The sequence below is a fragment of the Ceratotherium simum genome, chromosome X, assembly GCF_057802395.1.
Source record: "Ceratotherium simum simum isolate JZ-2026a chromosome X, ASM5780239v1, whole genome shotgun sequence".
NCBI classification, from domain to species: Eukaryota; Metazoa; Chordata; class Mammalia; order Perissodactyla; family Rhinocerotidae; genus Ceratotherium; species Ceratotherium simum.
Genome location: NC_141940.1, coordinates 21,457,397 through 21,479,244, shown reverse-complemented (window position 1 = coordinate 21,479,244; position 21,848 = coordinate 21,457,397). Strand labels below are relative to the sequence as shown.

Below are 21,848 nucleotides of genomic sequence, written 5' to 3'. Positions count from 1 at the left end.
CGGGGGCCTGGGAGAAAGTTCGAAGCTCCGGAGCACTGGAAGGCCTTGGTGGGGGCCGGAGCCGCCCAGGGACAGGGTCAGGATAGAGGGATGGGAAGATGCCGGCCACGGCCGGCTCCCGCGGGAGCGGCAGCCCCTCCCCGGCCGCCCCTCCCTTCCCGGGCTCCGCCGGGCCATCCGCCCGCCGTCGCCGGCTCGACAGCGCCACCTGCTGGATATCAGCCCCCACGTCCGCAGTGCCAGGGCCGAGGCTCTCAGAGGCTGCGACCGCCTTGGCCTCCCAGACTTGGGAGCAGCTGAGAGGGGAATGAGCTCACTCACCTCTGATCCAGCGGCTTTGGAACCGGAGGCAACCGCCTTTTTAAAAATACGTGATGGGGTCAGAAAGGCCTATGATCGTGAGAATAACTTCTTGTCCCGCCCCTTTCACCGATCCTGACATTTCTACCACTCAGTCTCACCCAGGGATGAGGAAATAGTGATGAGGCTGTCCCAGGAAGAGGGCAGCAGCAAAGGGCGGGAGTTCAGGAGTCGCCCGCGGCACCTGGTGACAGCCAGGCCCAGCTGGAAACAGCCTTGGGCTCCTTGTGGACTCTGTTGTCCAGGGGTGGCCGGAGACATGGGCAGGGAAGCAGCTTCCTGCAGTGTCAAATGCATGAAGGGTCAAAAAGCTGTGGTAGCCGCCAAACATGGGTTGTCCTTTTCCATCCCCTCTTGCCTGCCATAGTATAGGGCTGAAATCCTCATGATTAGAAACAGGCTTCATTCATTCTTTCAATAAACATTTATTGAGCACCTACTGTGTGCTAGGCACTGTGCTAGGTGCTGGGGATACAGCAGTGACTAACACACAGTCCCTGTCCTTGAGGAGCTCACAGTCTATTGGAGGGGAAACATACATAAACACATAGCTAAGGAGCTACCATGTGCTAAGTGCTACAGTAAGAGGTATATACAAAGTGCTGTGGGAGCCCAGAGAAGGGAGTAATACATCAGCTGCTGGGGCAGGAGGAGTGAATCTCTTGACTCCATTAAGCCATCACAAAGGCAGAGATGCCATTGCCGCATGACCCTGGTTAAAATGAACCTGTCTCCTGAGGTTCTCCTCTAGCCCTCTCCCATGACTATATCAGCACAGGTTAGTTTATCAGACTAGCTAATTTAACACTTTGAGTTAGGAAAGAAACTGGACAGGGAAGTTTCTTTGGGGGCAGAGGATGTTCAAAGTAGTAACAACTCTTGGGAGCTAAGATTATAAGGGGTGGCAATGGGGTACCATGAGGGCACTGATCCAGGGAGGGCAGACCCTGGGCAGTGGAGCACCTGGGGTGAGTGCCTGTGCACAGTGGAGGTCGGAGGTCACCGACCTCAAACTTTGGTCCCCATCTCTTACCAGCTCAATCAGTAACCGTTCTCTGATGCTCACTAGATGCTTCATAGTGTGCCCTGCACTGTGGGTGATACGGTCCCCCACCCCTCAGAAGGTAACACACTCGTTGGAGAGACCTGGGAGTTCCAGGTCATTGAAAATTTAAGTAACAGTTTGTGATAATAATAGAGGAGATGTCACAGGCTGTTCAGGATCACTTGCCAAAAGAATGGCAATTGCTACAAATTTAAAATGAAGAATTCACTTGAGCATAGGCTGGTCTAGGGAGGCAGCTTCCATGAATTGAGTCTTAAAGGATGGATATGATTTAGTTGGTACTAGCGGGATGGGAAGAGCATTCTGGTTGAGCAGAACCAAGTAAAGCAAAAGCAGAGAGGTGGCCACTTTGAACAGAGGCATGTTCAAAGGCCAGAGAATCCATCGGTTTGCCTGGAGCAGTATATTGGGGGTGGGGGAGTGATGTGAGAGATGGCTGGGGAGGTCAGTTAGGACCTGACGGTGAAGGGCTTTGCCTGAAGGTCAAGGACTTGGGACCTTGTCTGAAGACAAGAATTGGTGCCCAGGCAGATGGGAGGGGGTGAGACAGGTCACACTGGGGGCTGTTGATGTGTCCAGGGAGGGGGTAAGCTCTGGGTAACTTAGAGCTGGGCTGGAGGCTCGGGAATGTGGAAGAAAGGTTGGGCGTCAGAGACATGGCAAACCACACTGGACTTCAGGAGGTGGGGGAGGGGACAGGGTCAAGTGAAGGCAGCCATCAGATGGCTCTGGAATGTCGAACTTAGAGGGGCAGGTATGTGTTGGCACCCTTAACAGAAATCGGTGAGTCATGACGTCTTCTTGTGTGTTTGTTCTCTGGAAAGGCTTTGTGTGTGTGCAGAGAGACTTTCAAAATCCAACTTTGACAGAGGGGCTATCTTTGAGGGACTGACGGACATCTGGATGGAAACGCAAGCCAGGAACTGAAGAGAAAAGTGGGGCTGGAGCTCTAGACTTCAGACTCATCCCCAAAGAGTCGAGCCGGAGCCAGGAGAATGGATGAGGCCCTTGGGGTCCCCCCCACTTAAAGTGGTAGATGTAGAGCCAGCACAGGCGCAGAGAGCGGGCGCCGGAGGAAACAGCTGAGCCTGACTAGTGCAGGAGTGGGCGGGAAGTAATGTCACGTGCCGTGAGGGCTTACAGGGGCCAAGAACTGTGAAATAGACATTCATTTGATGTCACCATGAGGGTATCAGTGACCTTCAGATGATGAGTTCTCTGGACATGGGGTGAGGGGGGCAGGGCCACCCCTAATCCATGCAACACCACTGTGCAATTTTTTTAAAAAAGGTGACCCTTTCTCAAGATGCTTTACTTTCCACCATCAGGAAATTGTCATAATAAACTGATTTATTAGAAAAAGGCACTTTAGTGCTAAGTGCTGGAAACGTGTCATAAATACACCTGCACAACCATATATGGTTCCCTCCCAGGGGAGAAGAAGGAGAACAAGAAGACAGTGGGAGAGGAAGAGCGTAGGCCTGGCAGTGGCCGGAAGGAGAGAGAGAACAACCAGGGGAGGTAGTTAGGTCAAGTGGATGGTTTGTACCGAGGACATAGCAAAGGTCCTGAGGCACGGATTCACATTAACCGGATTCACCAGATAATGTAATTGTTTCTGAAGCTGACGTGTCTTAGCTCTCAGCCTTGTCCCCAGATTTGGCAGGAGAGAAGCAAGCTAATTCAAAGAAGAGAGAGGGGAGGGGGCCAGGCCCTAGGCCGAGGGGTTGACTTTAAGAGAGAATCGGTTGACCCTTCCTCAGAAAGAGGAAAGCAAGGAGCCATGTAGAGACAGAAGTGCCATGGGAGCTCACACCTGCTGGCTCCTGTCTTCTCGGTGAAGGAGGAATCATGGTTAGGTGCGAAAGTTGGAGCCGAGGGGCAACCTCCACCCGAAGAGGTCTGCCGCAGCCATCATGGGAGTGGATGGGTTGACAAACCTACGAGGTGGGTAGAAGGCGGGCTGAGCAGCAGGCGCTCACGTGGAGGAATGGAGGTGGACCCAGTGTGCATTGCTACATGACTATCCCTAGCAACGCCCGACAGAGGGGAAATATCGGGGCTGAGATTAATCGAGGGAACCCAGGATCTGGAGCGCAGGCCAGGGTGCCAGCGAAGGCTGGTATTAGAGCCCAAGCCCGCAGCACAAACATTCAACTAATTCAGCCCTGCCTGAGGACTTTGTGGCTGGGTACGACCCTGTAGGGGCACTTGGCCCCTCTCTAACCCTTCAGCAAAGCACTCTGGGGGTAGCCAAGGTTCCAGCGGGCTGGCAAGTGGCTGGTGGACAATGAGGCTGGCTCCGGGAAGAGGACCTCAGGCTAGTGTGGGGGGCTGCTCCCTGGCCTGAGTACCCTTCCCGCTCTTCATGCTTTCTTCCCTCTTGGCCTTCTCCTTGTCCCTTAGAACTGCATCTTCTCCAACACACACACCCATCGAAGCTCTCCTACCCTGGACCTGCTCCAGCTCTGTGGCATCTCTTCAGATTTGGGGGCTCCAACCTGTACCCCATAGTCTCAGAGCAACTGAATCTTGGTTTGTACAAAGGAACTAGAGAATGCTTTCCCTTAAAAGAAAATCCCCATCTCCGTGGCTGACCCGCAGAGAGACACACACCTTTGAAGACCTCACAGCTACACCCCCGTCCTTCCCGAAGAAACAGAGTGACAGACCCACGAGTACACACAAATACATACAGAGATATTCACATATGGGGTAGTAAATTCCCTGTGGCGGGAACGGAGATGGTGAAATACAGGCAGGCGAAAAGACTCTTCTCATGAAGCCCCTGCACCAGCCCTGGTCACAAACTTTTCAGGAGGTTTCCCCTCCATCACCAAGTCAACCCATTACCCGGACAAGAGCATATCCCCTAGTGCTCTTGAAGGCCATGGTCCGACACCAGTGATGCTCAAACTCGGCGTGGCTTGGCCATAGTGATGCCAGGCAGGGGTGTGGGATAGGGGGTCCGGTGTATTGCCATCCCACTGAAGTGTAAGGGCAGGTGTGCTACTTAAGTCAGTCTCTGCTAGAGGAAGTCCGTATCAAAATGCTGCTCAATTTTGCCTGGTGGGTCACACTTCCCCCCGACCCCTCCGTTTATATGTCATGGGGCTCCATCTTAATGAGGGAAGTGGGGTTGAACGGGGAGAAGGGGGCTGGGGTTGGGGATCTGGTCAGCAGGCTCCCAGATGCGGTCACATTAGGCTCAGCCATAAACAGGGACCCTGGGCCTGAGGAGAGCTCAAGTTCAGCCACCGGGGTCAGCCCAACAGTGGGGCGGCTGGGAGGAGAGAAAGTCTGGTTCCCCAGAAGGCTCGGATTGTGGGAACCCCTTGAAACCACCTGGGTTGGAAGTGGCTGAAGGTGAGCCTGATCCCTCAGGAGCTCCCTCAGGGTCTCTTCAGGAACCAGCAGCCCCTCCATGGGGGCCCCAGTCACCATGCCCTGCACATATGAGGAGGGCCTCAGCGGCCCCTCCTTGACCCCAGGGGCTGCTGTGGGGCCGGAAGTCCTGATGAAGGCAGCAATGACAGTCCCGGGGGGCTGAGAGCTGGGCCCTGCTGGGCCAGCCCCTGTGACTGAGGGTGGCGCTGAATTGGTTGGACGGTTGGCCCCGGCCAGAAGTTGGGGGAGGCCACTGAGAATCAGTGGTGCCCCTGGTGCTGCCACCTGGCTCTCTTGGAAAGTGGTGTTCAGGGGGAAGGAGGCCTGCAAAGTGAAGGTGTCCTTGAAGGTTGAAGCAGGCGGAACACTCTGGAGAACGAGCTGAGTTGAAGCAGTAGTACTGGCGGGAGGCCCGTTGGTCAGCACTGTGGTCAGCGGGATTGTCTGCAGGGTCAAGGCGGAGCCTGACCCCACAGGGGCCACTCCGAGGTGGATGTTGCTGGGCACAGAAGTACTGTGAAGAAATAGAAAACAGATTTGATTAAGGCAGGAGGCATCTCCCACTGGCTAGGAAGGAGGGCACAGGAGGAACGGAGCCGAAGGCGTTCTGTTTCGTTGTTGTTTCAGCTAACATTTATTGATTACTTAGCATAGGTCAGGGATCATTCTAAATGATTGGCATGCGGTATTTCACTCAATCTTCCAAACAGCCCACGAGTTGAATAAGATTAATAAACTGATTTTACAGCTTGAGGGAACTGAGGCACAGAGAGGTTATGTAACTTGCCCTAGACCACACAGCTAGTAGCAGGGATTCACATCTAAGCTTTCTGACACCAGAGCTCATGTTCCTCATTGCTCCACCACACTGCCTTCCCTCCTCAGAAAAGCATCATGGTGACCCAAGCCAGTGTAGCGAGAGCTACATACATATAACTCAGACAAAGCCCAACCTTTTCAGGGAAAAGTGGAGGCACCCTAGCATGGACACGAAATAGCGAGAGCTTTCCTGGTGGGCCTGGAGGGTCTGAGGAAGGTAGAGCGGGCGTCTCTGTAACATTCTCTGTTGCCTCTTTTCTGGAGTGGAGGAGGCTTGGGGGGATGGGCGCAGATGTGGACGCCCCTGATGGCTGCTTGCGGACACTCTGGGGTAACAGGAACAGCCCCAGCTGGCAACAGAAGCCCCCTAGGTCAAGTGCTGGCTTTGCCATTACTTTGGTGTGTGACCTCAGGCAAGTCACTTTTCCTCTTTTGACCAATAGGTGCCCCACTGGCTTCCCAGGGATTCTGCGAGGGTCCCACGAGACCAGAGACACAGCGGAGCTTTGCAAGAAGTTGAAAACTGCCCCCAACCACGAGGTAGTAGGGGAAGACTCGTAAGGACTTTGGTGCCCTTACCTCACGGCTTTGGTGAGTTTGGCCTGGCTCTCTGCTGGAGAGACAAGCACGGTGGAGGTAGTGGGGGTCTCCTCATCTAGAGACAGTCCCAATTCTAGACTCGCAGATGGCTGTAGACCAACGTGCTGAACCTTTGGCTTTTCCCAAGAAGGGCTGCCCTTGCCCTGGGGGGCGGCTCTGGACGAGACCCTGGAGCTGGCTCGCCGGGTGGTGCTGGTGGAGGAGGTTGAGGGAGTGGAGGCCTGAGGGGATGTGGCTGTGACTTCACTTCTCTCGTCCTCATCTTCAATCACCACCAGGTCCTTGGGCATCTCCTTAAACTGGTACACCAGCCGCTGCCCTTCCACTTTGGCAAGGATGCCTCTTTGGTAGTAATATCTGGGGGACGAGGGGAGAGGAGTAGGGAGTTAGCCAGGGACACACCGCCCTCCAGGGCAGGGCAAGCATGAGGCCGAGGCTGGCCAGGGAGCCAGACAGGAGCCCAAGGGCAAGGGAAGGGGTAAGGCTTGTATGGAATTTCTGAGATCTCCCCCAAGGACTCAAAGGGTCCAAGAAAAGGGATTTCAAATGCCAACTTCCAGTCTGCTTTGGGGCAGAGGACAGGGGGTAAGTGAAGGATGAGAGGACGGATGATGGGGGGCTGAGCCATCCGCCAGCCTGAGACCAACTGTGGGTAACTCAGGCCAGTCTCCCTGGGTCTCTGGCTTGCAGAATGTGAAGGAAGCCCTTCTTGGGGATGGGAGGCCCTAAAATTCTCTTCTCCTCTAAAAAGAGGAAAAGCTAGGACAGAAATGCAAGAGGGATGGGATTGTTCCTCCCAGAGGGGGCCTGGGAAATGGGCTTGGGAGCAAGCAAATGGCAGTCAGGGAACCCATTTCCCTAAAGGACGAATAGCATCTCCATTAAAGCAAGAGGGAGTCCTTGGACATGGGGAAGAGCCTGGTGCCCCAGCCCCAGGGCAGAGCTCGGGGCTCCAGCAGCTCCTACCTTAGTGCCCGCCCCATTGTCTCATAGTTCATGTCAGGCTTGTTCTTCTGCTTCCCCCACAGCTTAGACACCGCCTTGGAGTCCACCAGCTTGAAGATGCCTTTTTCTCGCTGGGTCCACTTGATGTACTTGGGGCAGGTGTTCCTGTCCTGCAGAAGTGCGAGGAGGAACTCCCACAGATAGATGGTGCTGCCTGCAGAGGGGCAGGCGGTAAGCGACGGCCCAGACACCCTGGCTCCTTCCCACCTCACCTGACCCCCAGCCATACCTTTGCCATCCTTGGATTTCTTCCTTATGGGGATGCTGGGGTCAGTGACAGGTGAGGTACTGCGGTTGCCCTTTGTCTTCCGGACTGTGAGGGGAAGGGAAGAGCAGGATGAGGCTGAGAGCACGGTGAGTGCTCCAGGGCAGACTCCTGAGAGGGAGGGCCCGGGAGCTTCCCGAGTTGGGTGCGACAAGGCAGACTAGGAAGAGCCGGGTCACCAGGGCTGTAGGCCCAAGATCACTCTCCACAGTCACAGCCCTCAGGTACCTGAACCTGCCCAACAGTCTGCCCTCATTTTCAGGCCCCAAAGCAGACCAGAACACCACTACAGTGTGGGGCAAGGGAGCACTTGCAGATGAGTCCCGTTTAGAAGAAGAGAATCCTCCCAGCCTAAGGTTTGAAATGAAAAGGCAGCCTAAAGACGTGACTGTTGTGCAGGTGAGTGTGGCACTGGGGTTTTGGTGGCCACACTGACAAAGCACCATCAACCAGCCATTGCCTGAGTAAATCAATAACACTCGGGCTTGGGAAAGCCCAAAGTCCTCTCCCATATATGGCCTCAGTTCCATAAGCTCCCCAGAAGGAAGATAAGCACATGGCAGGAGGTGTCTTTTATAGGCAGAGGCCTCCGGAGGGCCAGGGACTGGCCAGGGGGCCAAGCCTGGTGTCTAAATGCCCAGCCTAGGATCCAGCCCATTGGAATCACTGGCATTTCTGGAAGAGTTTATATATATGCTGGGCAGACAGGAGAGGCTCAGATGTCAGGCTTCCAGCAGGCCGACCAATGAGCCCAAGGTTTACAGAAGGGAGGCCTTTTCGTCCATCCCTGCCGCATCAGAGAGCTGTCCTCTTAATGTGTTGATGAGCCTTGACCCACTCACCCCTTCTGGTCTCCCTGACCTCCCCCACCCGGCTCCTATGGCCCACCCCTTAAAGACACACACACACACACAAACACACACACACACACAGACACACACACACACACTTTCTCTTTCCCTCTTTCTTTCTCTCTCTCTTTCTCTCTTACTTCTCTTCTTTGATTTTCCAGTCTTCTTAGCACTTTCCTCTCTGGGGACCTTCTCCTCCAGACAGTGCCCCTCCTGGTCACCAGTGTCACCCGCCCTGTTCAGGGCATCGGGCTCAGAGACAGGAAACACGTAGTTGGGCAGAGTGGCGGCTGGAGCAGGGTCTGAGTCTGGAAGCATTTCGGAGGGGCTGACTGCAAGAAGAAAGGCCTGAGGTGGCTGGGGCTCGGTGCAGGGTGGGAGCATGGTCTCCCAGCACTCGAGAGCATGGTGGGCTCCCAGGGAGGGCAGAGGGGCTGTTCCCCACAGCCCCAGACACAGGATACACCTGAAAACGCCTCATGTGCCTCGCACCAGGAGGAGAGGAAACATCTGCAGAGCTGTGGGCACGAGCTGCCCCAATCACGGCTGCCACACGTATAGGCTGCTGCCGGTAGTGGGGACGCTCCAGGCAACAGCCAGGGTAAAGGGCCCCCTTGATTTAGTCATTTACTCATTTTACAACTGGAAAGAGACTTAGAACATCCTTTAGCCCAATTCTTCTGCTTTCCTGATGAGGAAACTGAGACCAAGAGATGGCAGGGCATGTGCCCAATGTCACACAGCAAGTTTGTGCCAGGTACATGTAGGCACTCAATAAAAATTTGTTGAATCCTGAACGAATATTAGTGACAGAGTTGGGACTGGAGATGCTAGGACTCTTAACTTGCACAGGGCTTTCTCTCCTCCATTGTATCCCAGCGCCCACTTGGGAAGGGGCAGTCAGGGCCAGGCATCCCCCTGTGGAGTCAGAGCACATGGCTAAGGGGGGACTGGGGGAGAAGCCTGCCTTGGGGCCTTCTGGGGAGGTGGGGGCCAACCTCCAAGAACAGGGAAGGGGATGAGGAGGTTCCAAGCCTAGAACATTTCAAATAAGCCACACCCTATGTAGTCTTCCTGGGAGCCCAGCAAGACAGCAGAGGGACCTGAAAAGTCAGGCCTGGTGGCATGACGGTTAAGTTTGCGCACTCCGCTTCAGTGGCCCAGGGTTCACGGGTTCGGATCCTGGGCGTGGACTGATGCACTGCTTGTCAGGCTGTGCTGTGGTGATGTCCCATATAAAGTAGAGGAAGATGGGCATGGATGTTGGCCCAGGGCCAATCTTCCTCAGCAAAAAGAAGAGGATTGGCAACGAACGGATGTTAGCTCAGGGCTAATCTTCCTCACACACACACACACACAAAAAGTCACCCTGGCCAATGGCAGTCAGCCTTAAAAAGGAAGGAAATGCTGATACATGCTACAACATGGACAGACCTTGAGGACATTATGTTAAGTGAAATAAGCCAGTCCCCAAAAGACAAATACTGTGTGATTCCACTTATATGAGGTACTTAGAGTAGTCAAATTCATAGAGATGGAAAGTAGAATGGTGGTTGCCAGGGGCTGAGGGGAGGGGAAATGGGGAGTTGGTGTTTAATGGGTATGGAGTTTCAGTTTTGCAAGATGAAAAGAGTTCTGGAGATGGATGGTGGTGATGGTTGCACAACAGTGTGAATGTACTTAATACACTAGACTGGACACTGAAAAACGGTTAAGGTGGTCAATTTTATGTTGTGTATTTTACCACAATTTAAAAATTGGAAACAAAGTCACCCTGGCCATCTTTTCCTTGTCTATGGTGCCCTCCTGCCCCCTCCCATGCCACTCACAGCTCAAGAGCACATTTCCATGTATATCGGTGGGTGTGTGTACATATGCCTGCGTGCATGTGTGCCTGAGAACCCAGGACATGGATGTGATATTTTTAAATGGAATTTTTTGTTGCCTTGAGTTAAGGCACCGGAGTTCAAACTTACAGATCTGCTTCTCATCCAGGATGTTGTTGGGAGACTCGACATTGAGCAAGACTTCAGTGGTTGACATGGTTTGAGAGGTTGCCTCATTGTCATCTGGTTCCAGGTTCCATGGTGGCAGGGAGGGGGTGAGGGGAAGAAAAGTTCTCTTAGGGCACAGGGCAGAGGGTACAGCTATAATCAGGGCCAGCCCAGCGGATGGTGCTAAGGAGCCAAGGGAAGGGACCAGTGCACCTCCTACCCTAATTCTCCACCTTTTCTCTACACCCACCCCAGCTGGGTTTTGGCCCACTCCATCTAGAAAGATCATGAATCCATTAATATGGTTCCCTCCTCTATGAAGTGATACTACCTTTTGATGTCCTAACCCCCCCATCTAATTTCCAACAGTTGGGGGCTTTGCCCATGCTTCATGGGGTCACTAGGGAGCCACCATGGGCTACCATTCCCTAAGGACAGAACCCATTTCTCCACCGCGCATTCCCTGCCTAGGAAGGGAACAAACCTGCCAACAAAAAACTGCCTTCCAGGATCTGATCCTGCGTCATACACAAGGTCCCATCGGCTATGATGCCATTGTGAACATCGTCCAGCTCTAGTCCTGAGTACAGATGCAGTAATTCGGGGTAGGGTACCTGCTCCACGATCACCGCTGGGAACACCGAGGGGTCTTCCAGCTATGGAGAAGATAGGGATCTGGTTCAAGGCCCACCCACCTCAGCCAGGAAGCCCTCCCCACCAGAATCTGGCCCTCCTTGCAATTCCTAATTCTTGGAGCCCTCAGGGGCTGTCCTTTGTATGGGATGACATTGCTCCAGGTCCAGCCTCACTAGGTGATGCTTGGAGTGGGTTGCAGAAGTGGGTCAGCTCTATACCACCTACACCCAATCAAGGGCGGGCAGTTTTGATTGGTTGTAGTTATGGGTTAATCCATGGACAGGGTTAGTGCTCAGTCTATGAGAAGGGTTAGGCTCATTCTAAGGCCTGTGGGAAGGGATTAGTCAATGGCGAGTGTGAGGGGCCCTGATCTATAGCCAGGTGAGGGACTCACTCTACAGTCAGGGTTGAGTACCCACAGTTAGAGGCTCATACCGTGGACATCTTAGGGCTCAGTCTGTGGCAATGAAGACGGAAGAATAGAGGCATTACAGAGGTAGACAGTAAGGGCCCAGTCCCTGTCTGGATGGGGAAGAGAGTTCCAATTTCCAGCTTGATTCAATGGGTTCATGGAGACACTGTTCATGTTAAGGGGGAACCCAGGAGGAGGAACAGGTTTTGGAGGAAGATAAGGGGAACAGTGTCTGGATATGGTGAGTTTGAGGTACTTTTGGGAGATCTAAAATAGAGATACCTATCAGGGAGTCAGAAATAAGTGTCCAAGAGCTCAAAAGGGTGGTCACTAAATCCCTTGGAGTGGATCAGATCGTCAGGACGAGAATTCGATCCCTGGAGAACATAGTTGTTCTAAACTTAAATGAAGCTAAATAAAAAAGCAGTGTGATTGTAACTGTTGTTTCTAAAAATTATGTATAGAAGGAAATATACCAGAATGTTCATAATAATTATATTTTGGTTGTGGGACCTTGGGTGATTTTTTTTTCCCTTTCTTTCTACTTTTTTGTATTTTCCAAATTTTCTTTCATGGGACTGTTAACACTTTCTTCGTGAAATAAGAATGAGAATGGTCAGTTCTGTCTAATGTTCTTGAAGGATCTAGAAGAATAAAAATTGATAAAACGCCTTTGGGTTTGGCCACTGGGCAGTCACCTGGTTAGAGCAGTTTCAGGGGAGTGCTGGCGTCCCACTACAATGGATCTCCGAGAGAACGGCCTGAGGAAGGCAGGCAGGTGTAGTGACTAAGGCCACGGAGTGGAGAGCTGTCTGTTCAATACGATAGCCACTAGCCACGGTGACTATTTAAATTTAAATGTAGAGCCAGCCCTGATGGCCTAGTGGTTACAGTTCGGCACTCTCACCACTTCGGTGGCCTGGGTTTGGTTCCTGATCACGGGACCACACCACTCGTCTGTCAGTAGCCATGCTGTGGTGGTGACTCACACAGAAGAACCAGAAGGACTTACAACTAGAATATACAACTATGTACTGGGGCTTTGGGGAAAAAAGAAAAGTGTAAATTTAAACATTTTCAAGATTAAGAATTCAGTTGTGCTAGCCATAGTTCACGTGCTCCATAGCCACCTGTGACTAGTGGCCCCATACAAAACAGCACACGTATAGAACACTTCTAGCATTTCAGAAAATTCTATTGGATTGTGCTGATGTAGAGCCAGACAGCCTGGGTTTCAAACCAAGCTCTGCTACGTCTTAACAGTGTCACCTTGGGCAAGTTACCTGGCTCCTGGGAGACTGGTACTGTTTATGTCTTAACTAGGGTGGTGAGTTCATGGGTGTTCATTTTAGTTATTCTTTATATATATATATGATTATGTATGTATATATGATTTATATAAGTATAAATACGGATATATTTATGTGAATTGCGTACATATAATTTATTCACTCTTTTGTATTCATGATACATTTTGCAATAAAAATTGCTTCCTAAAAAGAGTGAGAGAAGGGAGGTGAGAAAGTAAACACAGAGGGTGGAGACTGTTGGGGAGAAGAAAGGAGCTAAGAAGGTGGTATTTTGAAGCGAGGGCAGAAGGAGGCAAGGTTTTCTTTTCAGCTTGGGGAGACCTAAGATGTTCTAGGTTGAGGAGAAAGGTCTGGGAGGTCTGAAAGGCGCAAGAAAGAGGAGGTGATGGGTGGTTTGAGGTCTTGAAGGCAGCAGGGGAGAAAAGATTAAGTATAGGGGTAGGAGTTACGCTTGGAAGGAAGAGGGACACTTCTTTCTCCCAGGCCAGTGGAAAGGAGATAAGATCAGTGATGTTATCAATAAAAGTGAGAAGGGAGGGAGACCGAGGGTGTCCTTGGCTTTGAGCTTCTCTGTGGATTGGAGGAGAGGCTGTCTGCTGAGTGTGGAGCAGCAGGTGTGGGGTTGGGAAGGTAAGAGCAGCTTCTATGAAGAATAGCAACAGTTGCTGAGTGGACTAGAAACAAGTAAAAAATCACTAGTAGCATTGAGAACCCAGGTAAGGTTGGATTTTTCTTCCCTTCTCCTCCCATGATGCCTTCCATGAGGCCAGGCACAGCAGAGGTGTTCGATAAAACTGAGCAACTTGAGGTGACATAGCGGGACAGAAAGCACAATGTGCTCCAAGTCCACCAGGGGGCAGCCTTTGGTAGGCCGCTAGAGATTGGACACAGTTTTCCATCCTCACAAGGATTTAGGATAGACAGCAGCAGAATTAGGCTGGGGTGCCCTTAGAGATAATCCAGCCGGATCTCCTCTTGGTAAAGATGGGAAGATGGCAGCCAGATAGGGTAGGGGACAGGACTTGCCCAGGTGATACTGTGGCCAAACTGGGATCAGAACCCAGGGCTCCTGACTCCTAATCTTCCAGTCCTTCTACCATACCTGGCTGTCTCTTCTCCGGTTTGTGGAAGGAGGGGAGTGGAGGGCAGCGATGAGTGTGCCAGGACGCCATCCAATGGGTACCTCTACGTGCCCTAGTGTGGGGCAAGATATGGAGCAGTAGGGACCTGAGCACCAGAATTCTATCCTATTTTCCAACTTCCTCCCACCAGAAGAGCCCATTTCCAGTTTATTCTAATCCTCAAATCGAGGCCAAAATGATGGTTATGGAAGGGCCCATTAACTGGGCTAGAGACATGAGTCTGAGGTGCCAGGGGTTGGACTCTGCCCTGCGGTTCCAGCTGGCAGTGTTCACTCTCGCTACATGGTTGTCCCAGCAGCTTTCTCATTGTGATACTAGGGGTGAAGGGAAGTGGCTGAAAACGCACATGAGGATCAGTGTACACCTGTGCATTCAGCGCACATTGCTGACTGACTGACAGCTCAGCTGGTGTCCTTAGCAGCTGCTTGGCTGGCTTGGTGACTGCATGCGTCCCTAACTGCACGTGGGCAACTGGCTCACTAAATGACCGCCGATGACTACTGACTGGCTGTGTGAGTGACTAGCTGGCACACGGTCTGGCTGGCATGCAGGCCCAGTACCCTAAACCTAGTAGGTGCTTGATCAATATTTGCTGACTGGCTAGCCTGCTGGCTGGCTGGCTCACTGGCTGTCTGCCTGCCTGTCCGTGTCTCTCTGATCGTCTGTCCAGGCTCTGTTCTCTGGAGCCGTACCTGGTGGATATCATCCATCCCGTTGCTTGCAAACTCAAAGATCAGGTCACTGGGCTGCAGGGTAATAGCCATGCTGTCTTCTCAGAGAGCTGACAGCAGGATTTGCAGGGCCCTCTGGAGCTGCGGGGTTTTCTTGAGGAAGAGATGCTGCTCAGGTACCTTGGAGCTTAGAGCCTACACCCCGAGCCACAGTAAAATAGGGGGTGTAGAGAGCTGGAGTAGGTGGTAGCCTAAGCCAGGTTCAAGGCTGCATGCTGGGCTGGGCCAACCGCAGGAGCGACCTAGGGAGAAGGGAGAGATGGGGGCAGTGAGTAAGTCACCTTCCTTGAGCTCTGTTCCCAGGACAGCTGGCGAGCCAGGGGGACCCTGCCATGGCAGGGCAGACTGCCAGAAGAGGGATGGCTGAAAGGGGAGGACAATGGGAGAAGAAGGGAGAAGGAGAAGAAAGGAGGCAGGTAAAGAAAGAAGGAAACAGAGGAAGTTGACTGAGTCACCTCCAGTGGGAAGTGGCTGGCCTCAGTGCCAGTCTGGGTCACCAGCATCTGCACCTGAGCTAGCCCTGAAGCTACACAGCCTCCCTCCCTTGCCTCCCCCCTCCTCTAGAGAAGGTGACAGATAGAGGCACTTCGGGCTCTCTGCACCCTGAAGATTAATCCCCAGGGTGCAGCCACAGGGGAAGTCAGGGCACCCCAGGGCCTCAAGGATGGGGCAGCAGCATGAAGAGTCCCTAAAATTCCCTTGGCTTGGGAAAGAATCTTGTGTGAGGGGGTGTGGGTGAGGCCACCTCAGTGTACAGAGCGCTCTTCCAGACTCTGCCTGGCTCAGTTTACCTTAGGAGTGGGGGCCACTTAGTTCTGAAGGGCCGAGTCTACTGAGGAAGAAATGTCTCCACTGTGGGGGTTATGTTGTCAGGGCCAGAGACAGCTTGACCCTGCTTGCAGGGATGGGACTCTCAGACTCAGCCACACCTCCAGAGGGCCTGGAGACAGAGGGACAGGTGGGCCACATACCCTGCACCCTCGTCACCGCCCCGCCACCGCTGCCCGCCGGAGAGGATGGCCTCTGGGCCGTGTGTGGGTTTGTGCTCTTGGTTCAGCTTTGCTTTCAGTTTCAAGACTGAACTGTCACCCTGGGAACTTGTGAGGAGAGCCCCAGCTGGGGGAGGGGCTCACGGAACCTTCCCCATCCTCCAGGGCTGGCTCAGCGCCCCCCCTTTTCCAGGAAATCTGTCTGCTGCTGCCCACATGTCTCTCCTCTCCCAGAATGCCCCTCGAGCTCACAGTCTGCACCTCAGGCGCTCACATGGCACCTGGGCCACCAATTGTTTCCTGTGCTTGCTGCTCTTCTACGCGTTGTCTGTGGCAGCACCAAGGCCTGCCTCCCAAAGCCCTAGCTCCCGCTCCCACATCCCTCCTGCCAGCCTGCTCTGCTCCTCCAGCCCTGAACCCTTAGGCTTCTCCACTTCCAGGTACCACGTCTTTGGCCCTTAGGGTTCTGTTTGTAGTGGTATCCGTGTGTGTGTACGTGTGGAGGGTCTATGAACAGCCTGCTTCAAGCACGATCGCCTGAAGAACTGGGTCCATGCACCATAGTAGGAGCTACACACTTAACCCCTCCCTCCTTGACACTCCTTTGGCAGTGCCAAGGTGGCAGAATCTCCTCCTGGCCCAGAAAGAAATGAGGAACTTCAGAGAGGGGCAAAGGGGAGGAAAGGGAGGGGGACCACGGGTGACCTCCCTGATGACCGCTCTCCCCCACAGGAGACACCCAGGCCTCTCCCACTTCCTTTCCGTTAGCCCACAGGGCTGGCTCCGCCCTCTCCCCACCCCCACTCTTACCCCCACACCTTTCCACCCACCTCCAACAAAATACTTTGAAAAGTCGCTCAACTCAACTTGTCAGGTCTGAGTTTCCCTTTGGGTGAATGAGAGGCTGAGCCCTGCTTGGACGGAGAGAGGAGGCACCGGGAAACCACAGTCCTTGCCTGAGTTCCACCCCGCCCCCACCCGACCCTGCCGGTGACCCAGTCTCCTGTGGCCTGCCTGAGAAGCCTCCCAGGGCCATTTATGCTTGGAAGGTCTGTCTCCCCTAGCCAAAGCGCCCAAGGCCCGCATTCCGCAGCTCCCTGCCCTCCCACAGGCCGGCTGTCTGCCCCCAGGAAGCATTCTCATACTAATCAAATGAAAGGCGATCACTTTCACCTAATCCCACTTTGTCTAAACACGAAACTCCTGTGTCTGCCCCTCTCCCTCTCAAGGTCATTCTGCCATGGCCCTTCCCTCCAGGTTTGCTCATCTCTTTGGCTTCTCCTCCCAGATCAGTGTTGCGTGTTTTTGAGTTCACTGCTGGTACTCTCTGCCTGGGGAACTTCTGTGCACTTCCTTACCTCCCCCATTAGACAGTGGCTTCCTTGAGAGCAGGGATCACTACACTGGTCATCGATGGAACATTAGCACCTTGCACCGTGCTTGGCATGTAGCAGACACTCACTTCGTGTTTGTGGAACGAACACAGGAATAAATGAATGAATGCTCCTGGTCAGTCAGTACCAGTGAGGTGTGTTTTCTGGGCAATGAGTATATCCATGTGTACACTGGGTGTGGGTGGCTGTCATGCACCCTGGCTTATACGAGAGTGAGAGAAATGTGTGCACACCATGTGTGTTACATCTGTATGTTTTTGCATTGTCATTTACAATGGGAGTCTGCTGTGGGTGTGCAAACACACCGTAGATATACACATGTGCAGGGCGTGCCCCTGTGTCCCAAGTGTGGGGACATGAGCATGAGAGCCTCTGTGTGTCAAAGGGCTGCCATGGTCAGGCCAGCAGAGCCACAAGCTCAGTGACCGGTTCCTCCTCCTCCAGGCCTGCCTTTGTGAGAAGGACAACCCCGAGCTCATGTGCCTGGAAGAGGCTGCAGTGAAGTGGGCTGGGGTGGGGCCCAGGGTTCTGCTGGGGAAAGGCTGCCATCACTGCTCCCCTCACTTCCCCCGGAAAATTCAAAGTCCTATGTTTCCCAGGAAGAGAGTGCCAGCAGCAGAATATGTATGTGGCCCACGGGTCCTTGGGGTGAGCCCCCCGGGGCCACTCTCCTAGGGAGGCAGCACTGCACTACATTGGGTGGAGCTCTTGGCCATCAACGCAAGGAGGGGAGGTTTGAAATAAAAGAAAGAGACAAATCCAATTGCATTCTTTAAGTGTCCACATGTCTAAGTATCTAAACTGAGGACTTGGGTGGTGCAGGTTCTGCTGGCCCAGGATTGTGAGGACTGTGAGGCTGCACCCAGCACCCAAGGCTGATCCTGGTGTCTCGTTCTCTTCAAGCTCAAGCCTGAAGCTAAGGTGAAGGGGTGTGGGGGAGGAAGTAGCTATCCTACTCTCTTGGCCAAGTCTAAGAAAACTCTCCCCTTCCCCCCTTCTTGGAACCTTCCAGTCCAGAAAGTTTTGCCCCTCCCCCTTCAGATGTTTGAGGATTTGAAAGTGAGAGGTGGGGAGAGGCTCATTTGCATGTTCACTCTCCCCAGCAGAGGAGTGAACCACCCCCCCCCAAGTCCCTCAAAATAACCACCCTCTCCCGGGAACCTGAAACCAAAGAAGCCACCACCACAGACGGCCCACCCTGCTGGAGGCTGGAGAGGCCCCCACCAGGGGCTCCCCTCCCTGGTATCCTTACAGACACACTGGGACACAGCTTCAGTGGCCTAGAGCCCTGGACACTGCCTCGCCGGTGAGTGGGGGGTCGGGGGTTACACACAGACATTTGGCTCAAGGAATTGAGGCGCCTGGGACCCCTTAGTAACCGGTGGTGAACTCCCTGACCCCACACCATCACTGCACAGCCCACAGCTGGCCCCAGTCAAAGTCCGCTCCAAGGGTGGCAAGAGCTCTGCTCCCTTTGCTCCCTTTGAGGCCACTGCAGGATCCCTGCTTACCAGGGCCTGTCCTACTCGGGCTGAAAGCAACGCTTCGGTGAGAGTATATGGCAGCAGACACTGTGTGTGAGCGTGTGTGTGCCACAGGAGGGAGCGAGCAAGCGAGGGTGCCTACATCCCCGGCCTGCAAATGCACACCTCTAGCTCTCTGTGGTTCTGACTGCATTTCAAAACCAAAATAGCAAAATAGAAGTGGTTTGGGCTGCTCCTGCGTCACCACAGCTGGGCCCCCTTCAGACGTACAGACCCTTTCTGGGGCTGTCACTGGAACACGTCAAGCGGTGTCCAGCACGGACCCATCTGGGCCTCCTCTACAGGAAACAGCCCCTATGTGAAAGCCACGTCCCCAGTCTCCATGGAGCGAGTTTAAATCTGCACCAGTTCAGCTGAGCCAATGGCTCTCACAGAATTGCTAGCAACACCCGTGGCATTTTCACACACGCCAGGAAACATGGGGGCCAGATGGTCAGCCAGGCCGCAAAGCAGAGTTCTCCTTCTCCAGTTCCTCATCCCCTTGGAGCCAACTCTCACTCCTGAAATACCCCGTCCTCCATGAAACCTTTCTGGAATTCTCTGGAAAGGAAGTGACAATTTCCTTCATGCCATTTCCCATTCCCTCAACACCCCTCCCCCACAACCACAAACAAAATGGAAACTACCCCAGGAACAGCTGTACCCTCTACTTAAAAACAGCCCCTCCTCCAGCTAATAGTCATCCAGCAGCAAATTTGCATGCTGTACCACGTGACCAGTGGTGTGTATTTAAGAGACAGAGGGCCAGAGTCAGGGGTCCGATCTGTAGCCATGGACGGAGCAGAAGTAACCCATCCGTGGGATTTCCCCACAACCTTGAGTCCACTCGGCGAGCTGAACCCTCCTCCTTGAGCAAATGACCAGGGAAGGGGACCTGACCACAACTATTTTGTCAGCTCCTTCTCCTCTATTCCTTTCTTTCCACCACCCCCTCCACTTGAGATGAAATCAGGAAGAGGGAGGGAAAAAAATAAAAGTTTTGCAAGCTCTGTTGGTTGGGGTTTCTCTGTGCTTATTTACAAGAAACCTAGCTTCCTTCCTTGGCCCTCAGTCACTGCCTGATTCCAGCGGAGGGCTTGTCACAACTCCGATGGTGAGGCTGGCCCAGAGCTCTTCTCCAACTGCCCCCTGCGCTTTCTTAGCTCCAGTCCTTCCCCTACCTTCCCAGGCCCGAGCTGTCCTAGTGGAGGAGCAATTAGGGCTGTAGGAGATGGCGGGCCACAGGCAGAGACCCATCAGCCCACCCACGGTGTTCGCTGCAGTTGGGGGAGGAGGAGGGAAGCCCTCTCCTTGCTGCATCCCAACGAGATGTGTGACCCTGGAAAAGTCAGCCATCTCTCTGGGCTCTGCTTTCTGTCATCCTTAGAGTGGGTGAAGGCTGGGGGTAATCCAGGCTTAGCAAGTGCTCACGGGGAGTCTCGGGTGAATGAAGATGGTGGTGGGAAAGCACTTGGAAAATTAAAACACACTCATCCAGATGATGAGTTTCAGGTGACCTCCCAGAGAGCAAGGGGGCTGGGGCCCCATTAAGCCCCTAGAAGTGCCCCACTGGCTCCAGAACATAGACAGGGTGGGACTGGAGGCTTCCAGTTGTTGGCTTGGAAGGGGCTGGCTCCTCGCCTGCGCTGGGGGCACCGTGGGGAGGGGCAGTCTGCTGCAGTTGGAAGAGTGCTCCCAGTCCCTTGTCCTCGCCACCTTCACCCCACCCCAGCCCTTCGGGTTGTGGTTATGTGGCAAGAAGAGCACTACAGAAGCCCCAATAGGGGAGGAGGAGTGGAGGAGTGGGTACTGACAAAGGGAACCTATTTCCCCAGCCGCCCTGACTCCAAAGGGCATTGCCTGAGAAAGCCAAAAGGGCACCCCCTGGAGGTGCCTGTGGCCACCACATCCTTGTCTCTAGTGCTCCAGGGACCAGGAGGAGGCAGAGAGGTGTTAAGCTCTTCTGGGAAGGGAAGGACAGGCCAATGATGGGGAGAACACCCTGCAGGAAAGGGGGCAAAGCCAAGTGCAGGGCAGCTACCGAACCCTGGGCTGCCAGCTATAGCCGAGGAGAGGCCCCCCAAAGTCCCTGCAGGCCGTAGGGGCATGGGCCTCCCAGCAAGAAGATGCCGCCTTGCTTTGGGGTTTAGCCAGGTCACCCTCCTCCTCTGTGAAATGGGGACATCCTCCCCAGCTCAAGGGGTTGCTGTGAAAGGCCAGTGAGTTAATGTAGGTGAAAACTCTCTGCTATGTCCTGAACATGTTTTCCAATTTCCTGGTCTAATTTGTGTCTTTTTGACCACGGTCACTCACTAACTATTCAGCATATCTTTACCTAGATGGACAGGAAGAAAGGGAAACGAGATGGTGGGATGAAATGAAGGCTTAGGGGGGACATAACCAACAACCGTGAAATTTATGGTAGAGAGAGGAAACCAGCTTGACTGTGGGGGGGGGTGGCCTGGCTGGGGCATCAGGGAAATCAGTTGGATAAGTGCATAGGCCCTAGATGGACCAGGAGGTGGAATTTGAACTTAATATGGAAAGCAACTGGGAGTTACTATAGATTCTTGAGCAAGGGAGAGGCATAAAGCACGCAGCTCTGTAGGAAGATCAGTTTGGTCTGGGTGTATGAGTGGAGGGGATGGAAGGAGTCCAGGCGAGGCAGCTGGAACCCAGGAGGTGAACCCCAGAGCCACCCTGAAGGAATAAAATGACAGAGTATGGGATAATACAGTAGTTGTAGAGACCCCAAGAGTCGTAGGCTGTTCTTGCTGTAAGAATGTTAAGAGATATGGAGTGGCCCAGTGGCGTAGAGGTTAAGTTTGCGTGCTCCACTTTGGCGGCCCAGGATTCTCAGGTTAGGATCCTGGGCACGGACCTATAACTGCCCATCAAGCCATGCTGTGGAGGTGTCACACATACAAAATAGAGGAAGATTGGCACAGATGTTAGCTCAGGGCCAATCTTCCTCAAGCAAAAAGAGGAAGACTGGCAACAGATGTTAGCTCAGGGCCAATCTTCTTCACCAAAAAAAAAAAAAAAAGATGTGGTGGGATTGGGGCAGGAAATATGGCAAGATGAGTTCAGCTTTAACATTTTGAAGTTGGGATTATCTCAAAAAGCCCAGGATTAATGGTGGAAAAAAGATGTCCCAGAGAGTCATTTTGCTACACACACACACACACCCCGGCAGGAGGGGCCTCAACAGGCCTTCAGTGGCGAAAGGAGCAGGCCTGGCCTGGTGAGGCTGGCAATCCAGATGCAATACTGTGGCAAAAGTTGAATGTGCTGAACGAACGGTGGCTTCGAATGGCACACACCCCACCCCCGCCGACAGGAAAACCTGCTTGCTTCTATGGGT

The 21,848-nt window shown here is 53.5% G+C and overlaps 1 protein-coding gene across 2 annotated transcripts in view; it reads right to left on the bottom strand.

The window, feature by feature from the left end:
- Positions 1-748: 748 nt before the first annotated feature.
- The window catches only part of ELF4 (E74 like ETS transcription factor 4), a 40,375-nt gene continuing 19,275 nt past the window's right edge, over positions 749-21,848 (bottom strand). For both annotated transcript variants that reach the window (XM_004437295.3, XM_087426814.1), the window contains exons 2-9: positions 14,540-14,820; positions 10,832-11,003; positions 10,330-10,422; positions 8,494-8,685; positions 7,467-7,550; positions 7,199-7,391; positions 6,212-6,589; positions 749-5,327 (exon numbers count right to left, since the gene is read on the bottom strand). In XM_004437295.3, the coding sequence (XP_004437352.1) occupies positions 4,526-5,327; positions 6,212-6,589; positions 7,199-7,391; positions 7,467-7,550; positions 8,494-8,685; positions 10,330-10,422; positions 10,832-11,003; positions 14,540-14,611 (1,986 nt within the window). In that variant the 5' untranslated portion in view covers positions 14,612-14,820 and the 3' untranslated portion in view covers positions 749-4,525. The remainder of the gene's footprint in view (positions 5,328-6,211; positions 6,590-7,198; positions 7,392-7,466; positions 7,551-8,493; positions 8,686-10,329; positions 10,423-10,831; positions 11,004-14,539; positions 14,821-21,848) is intronic.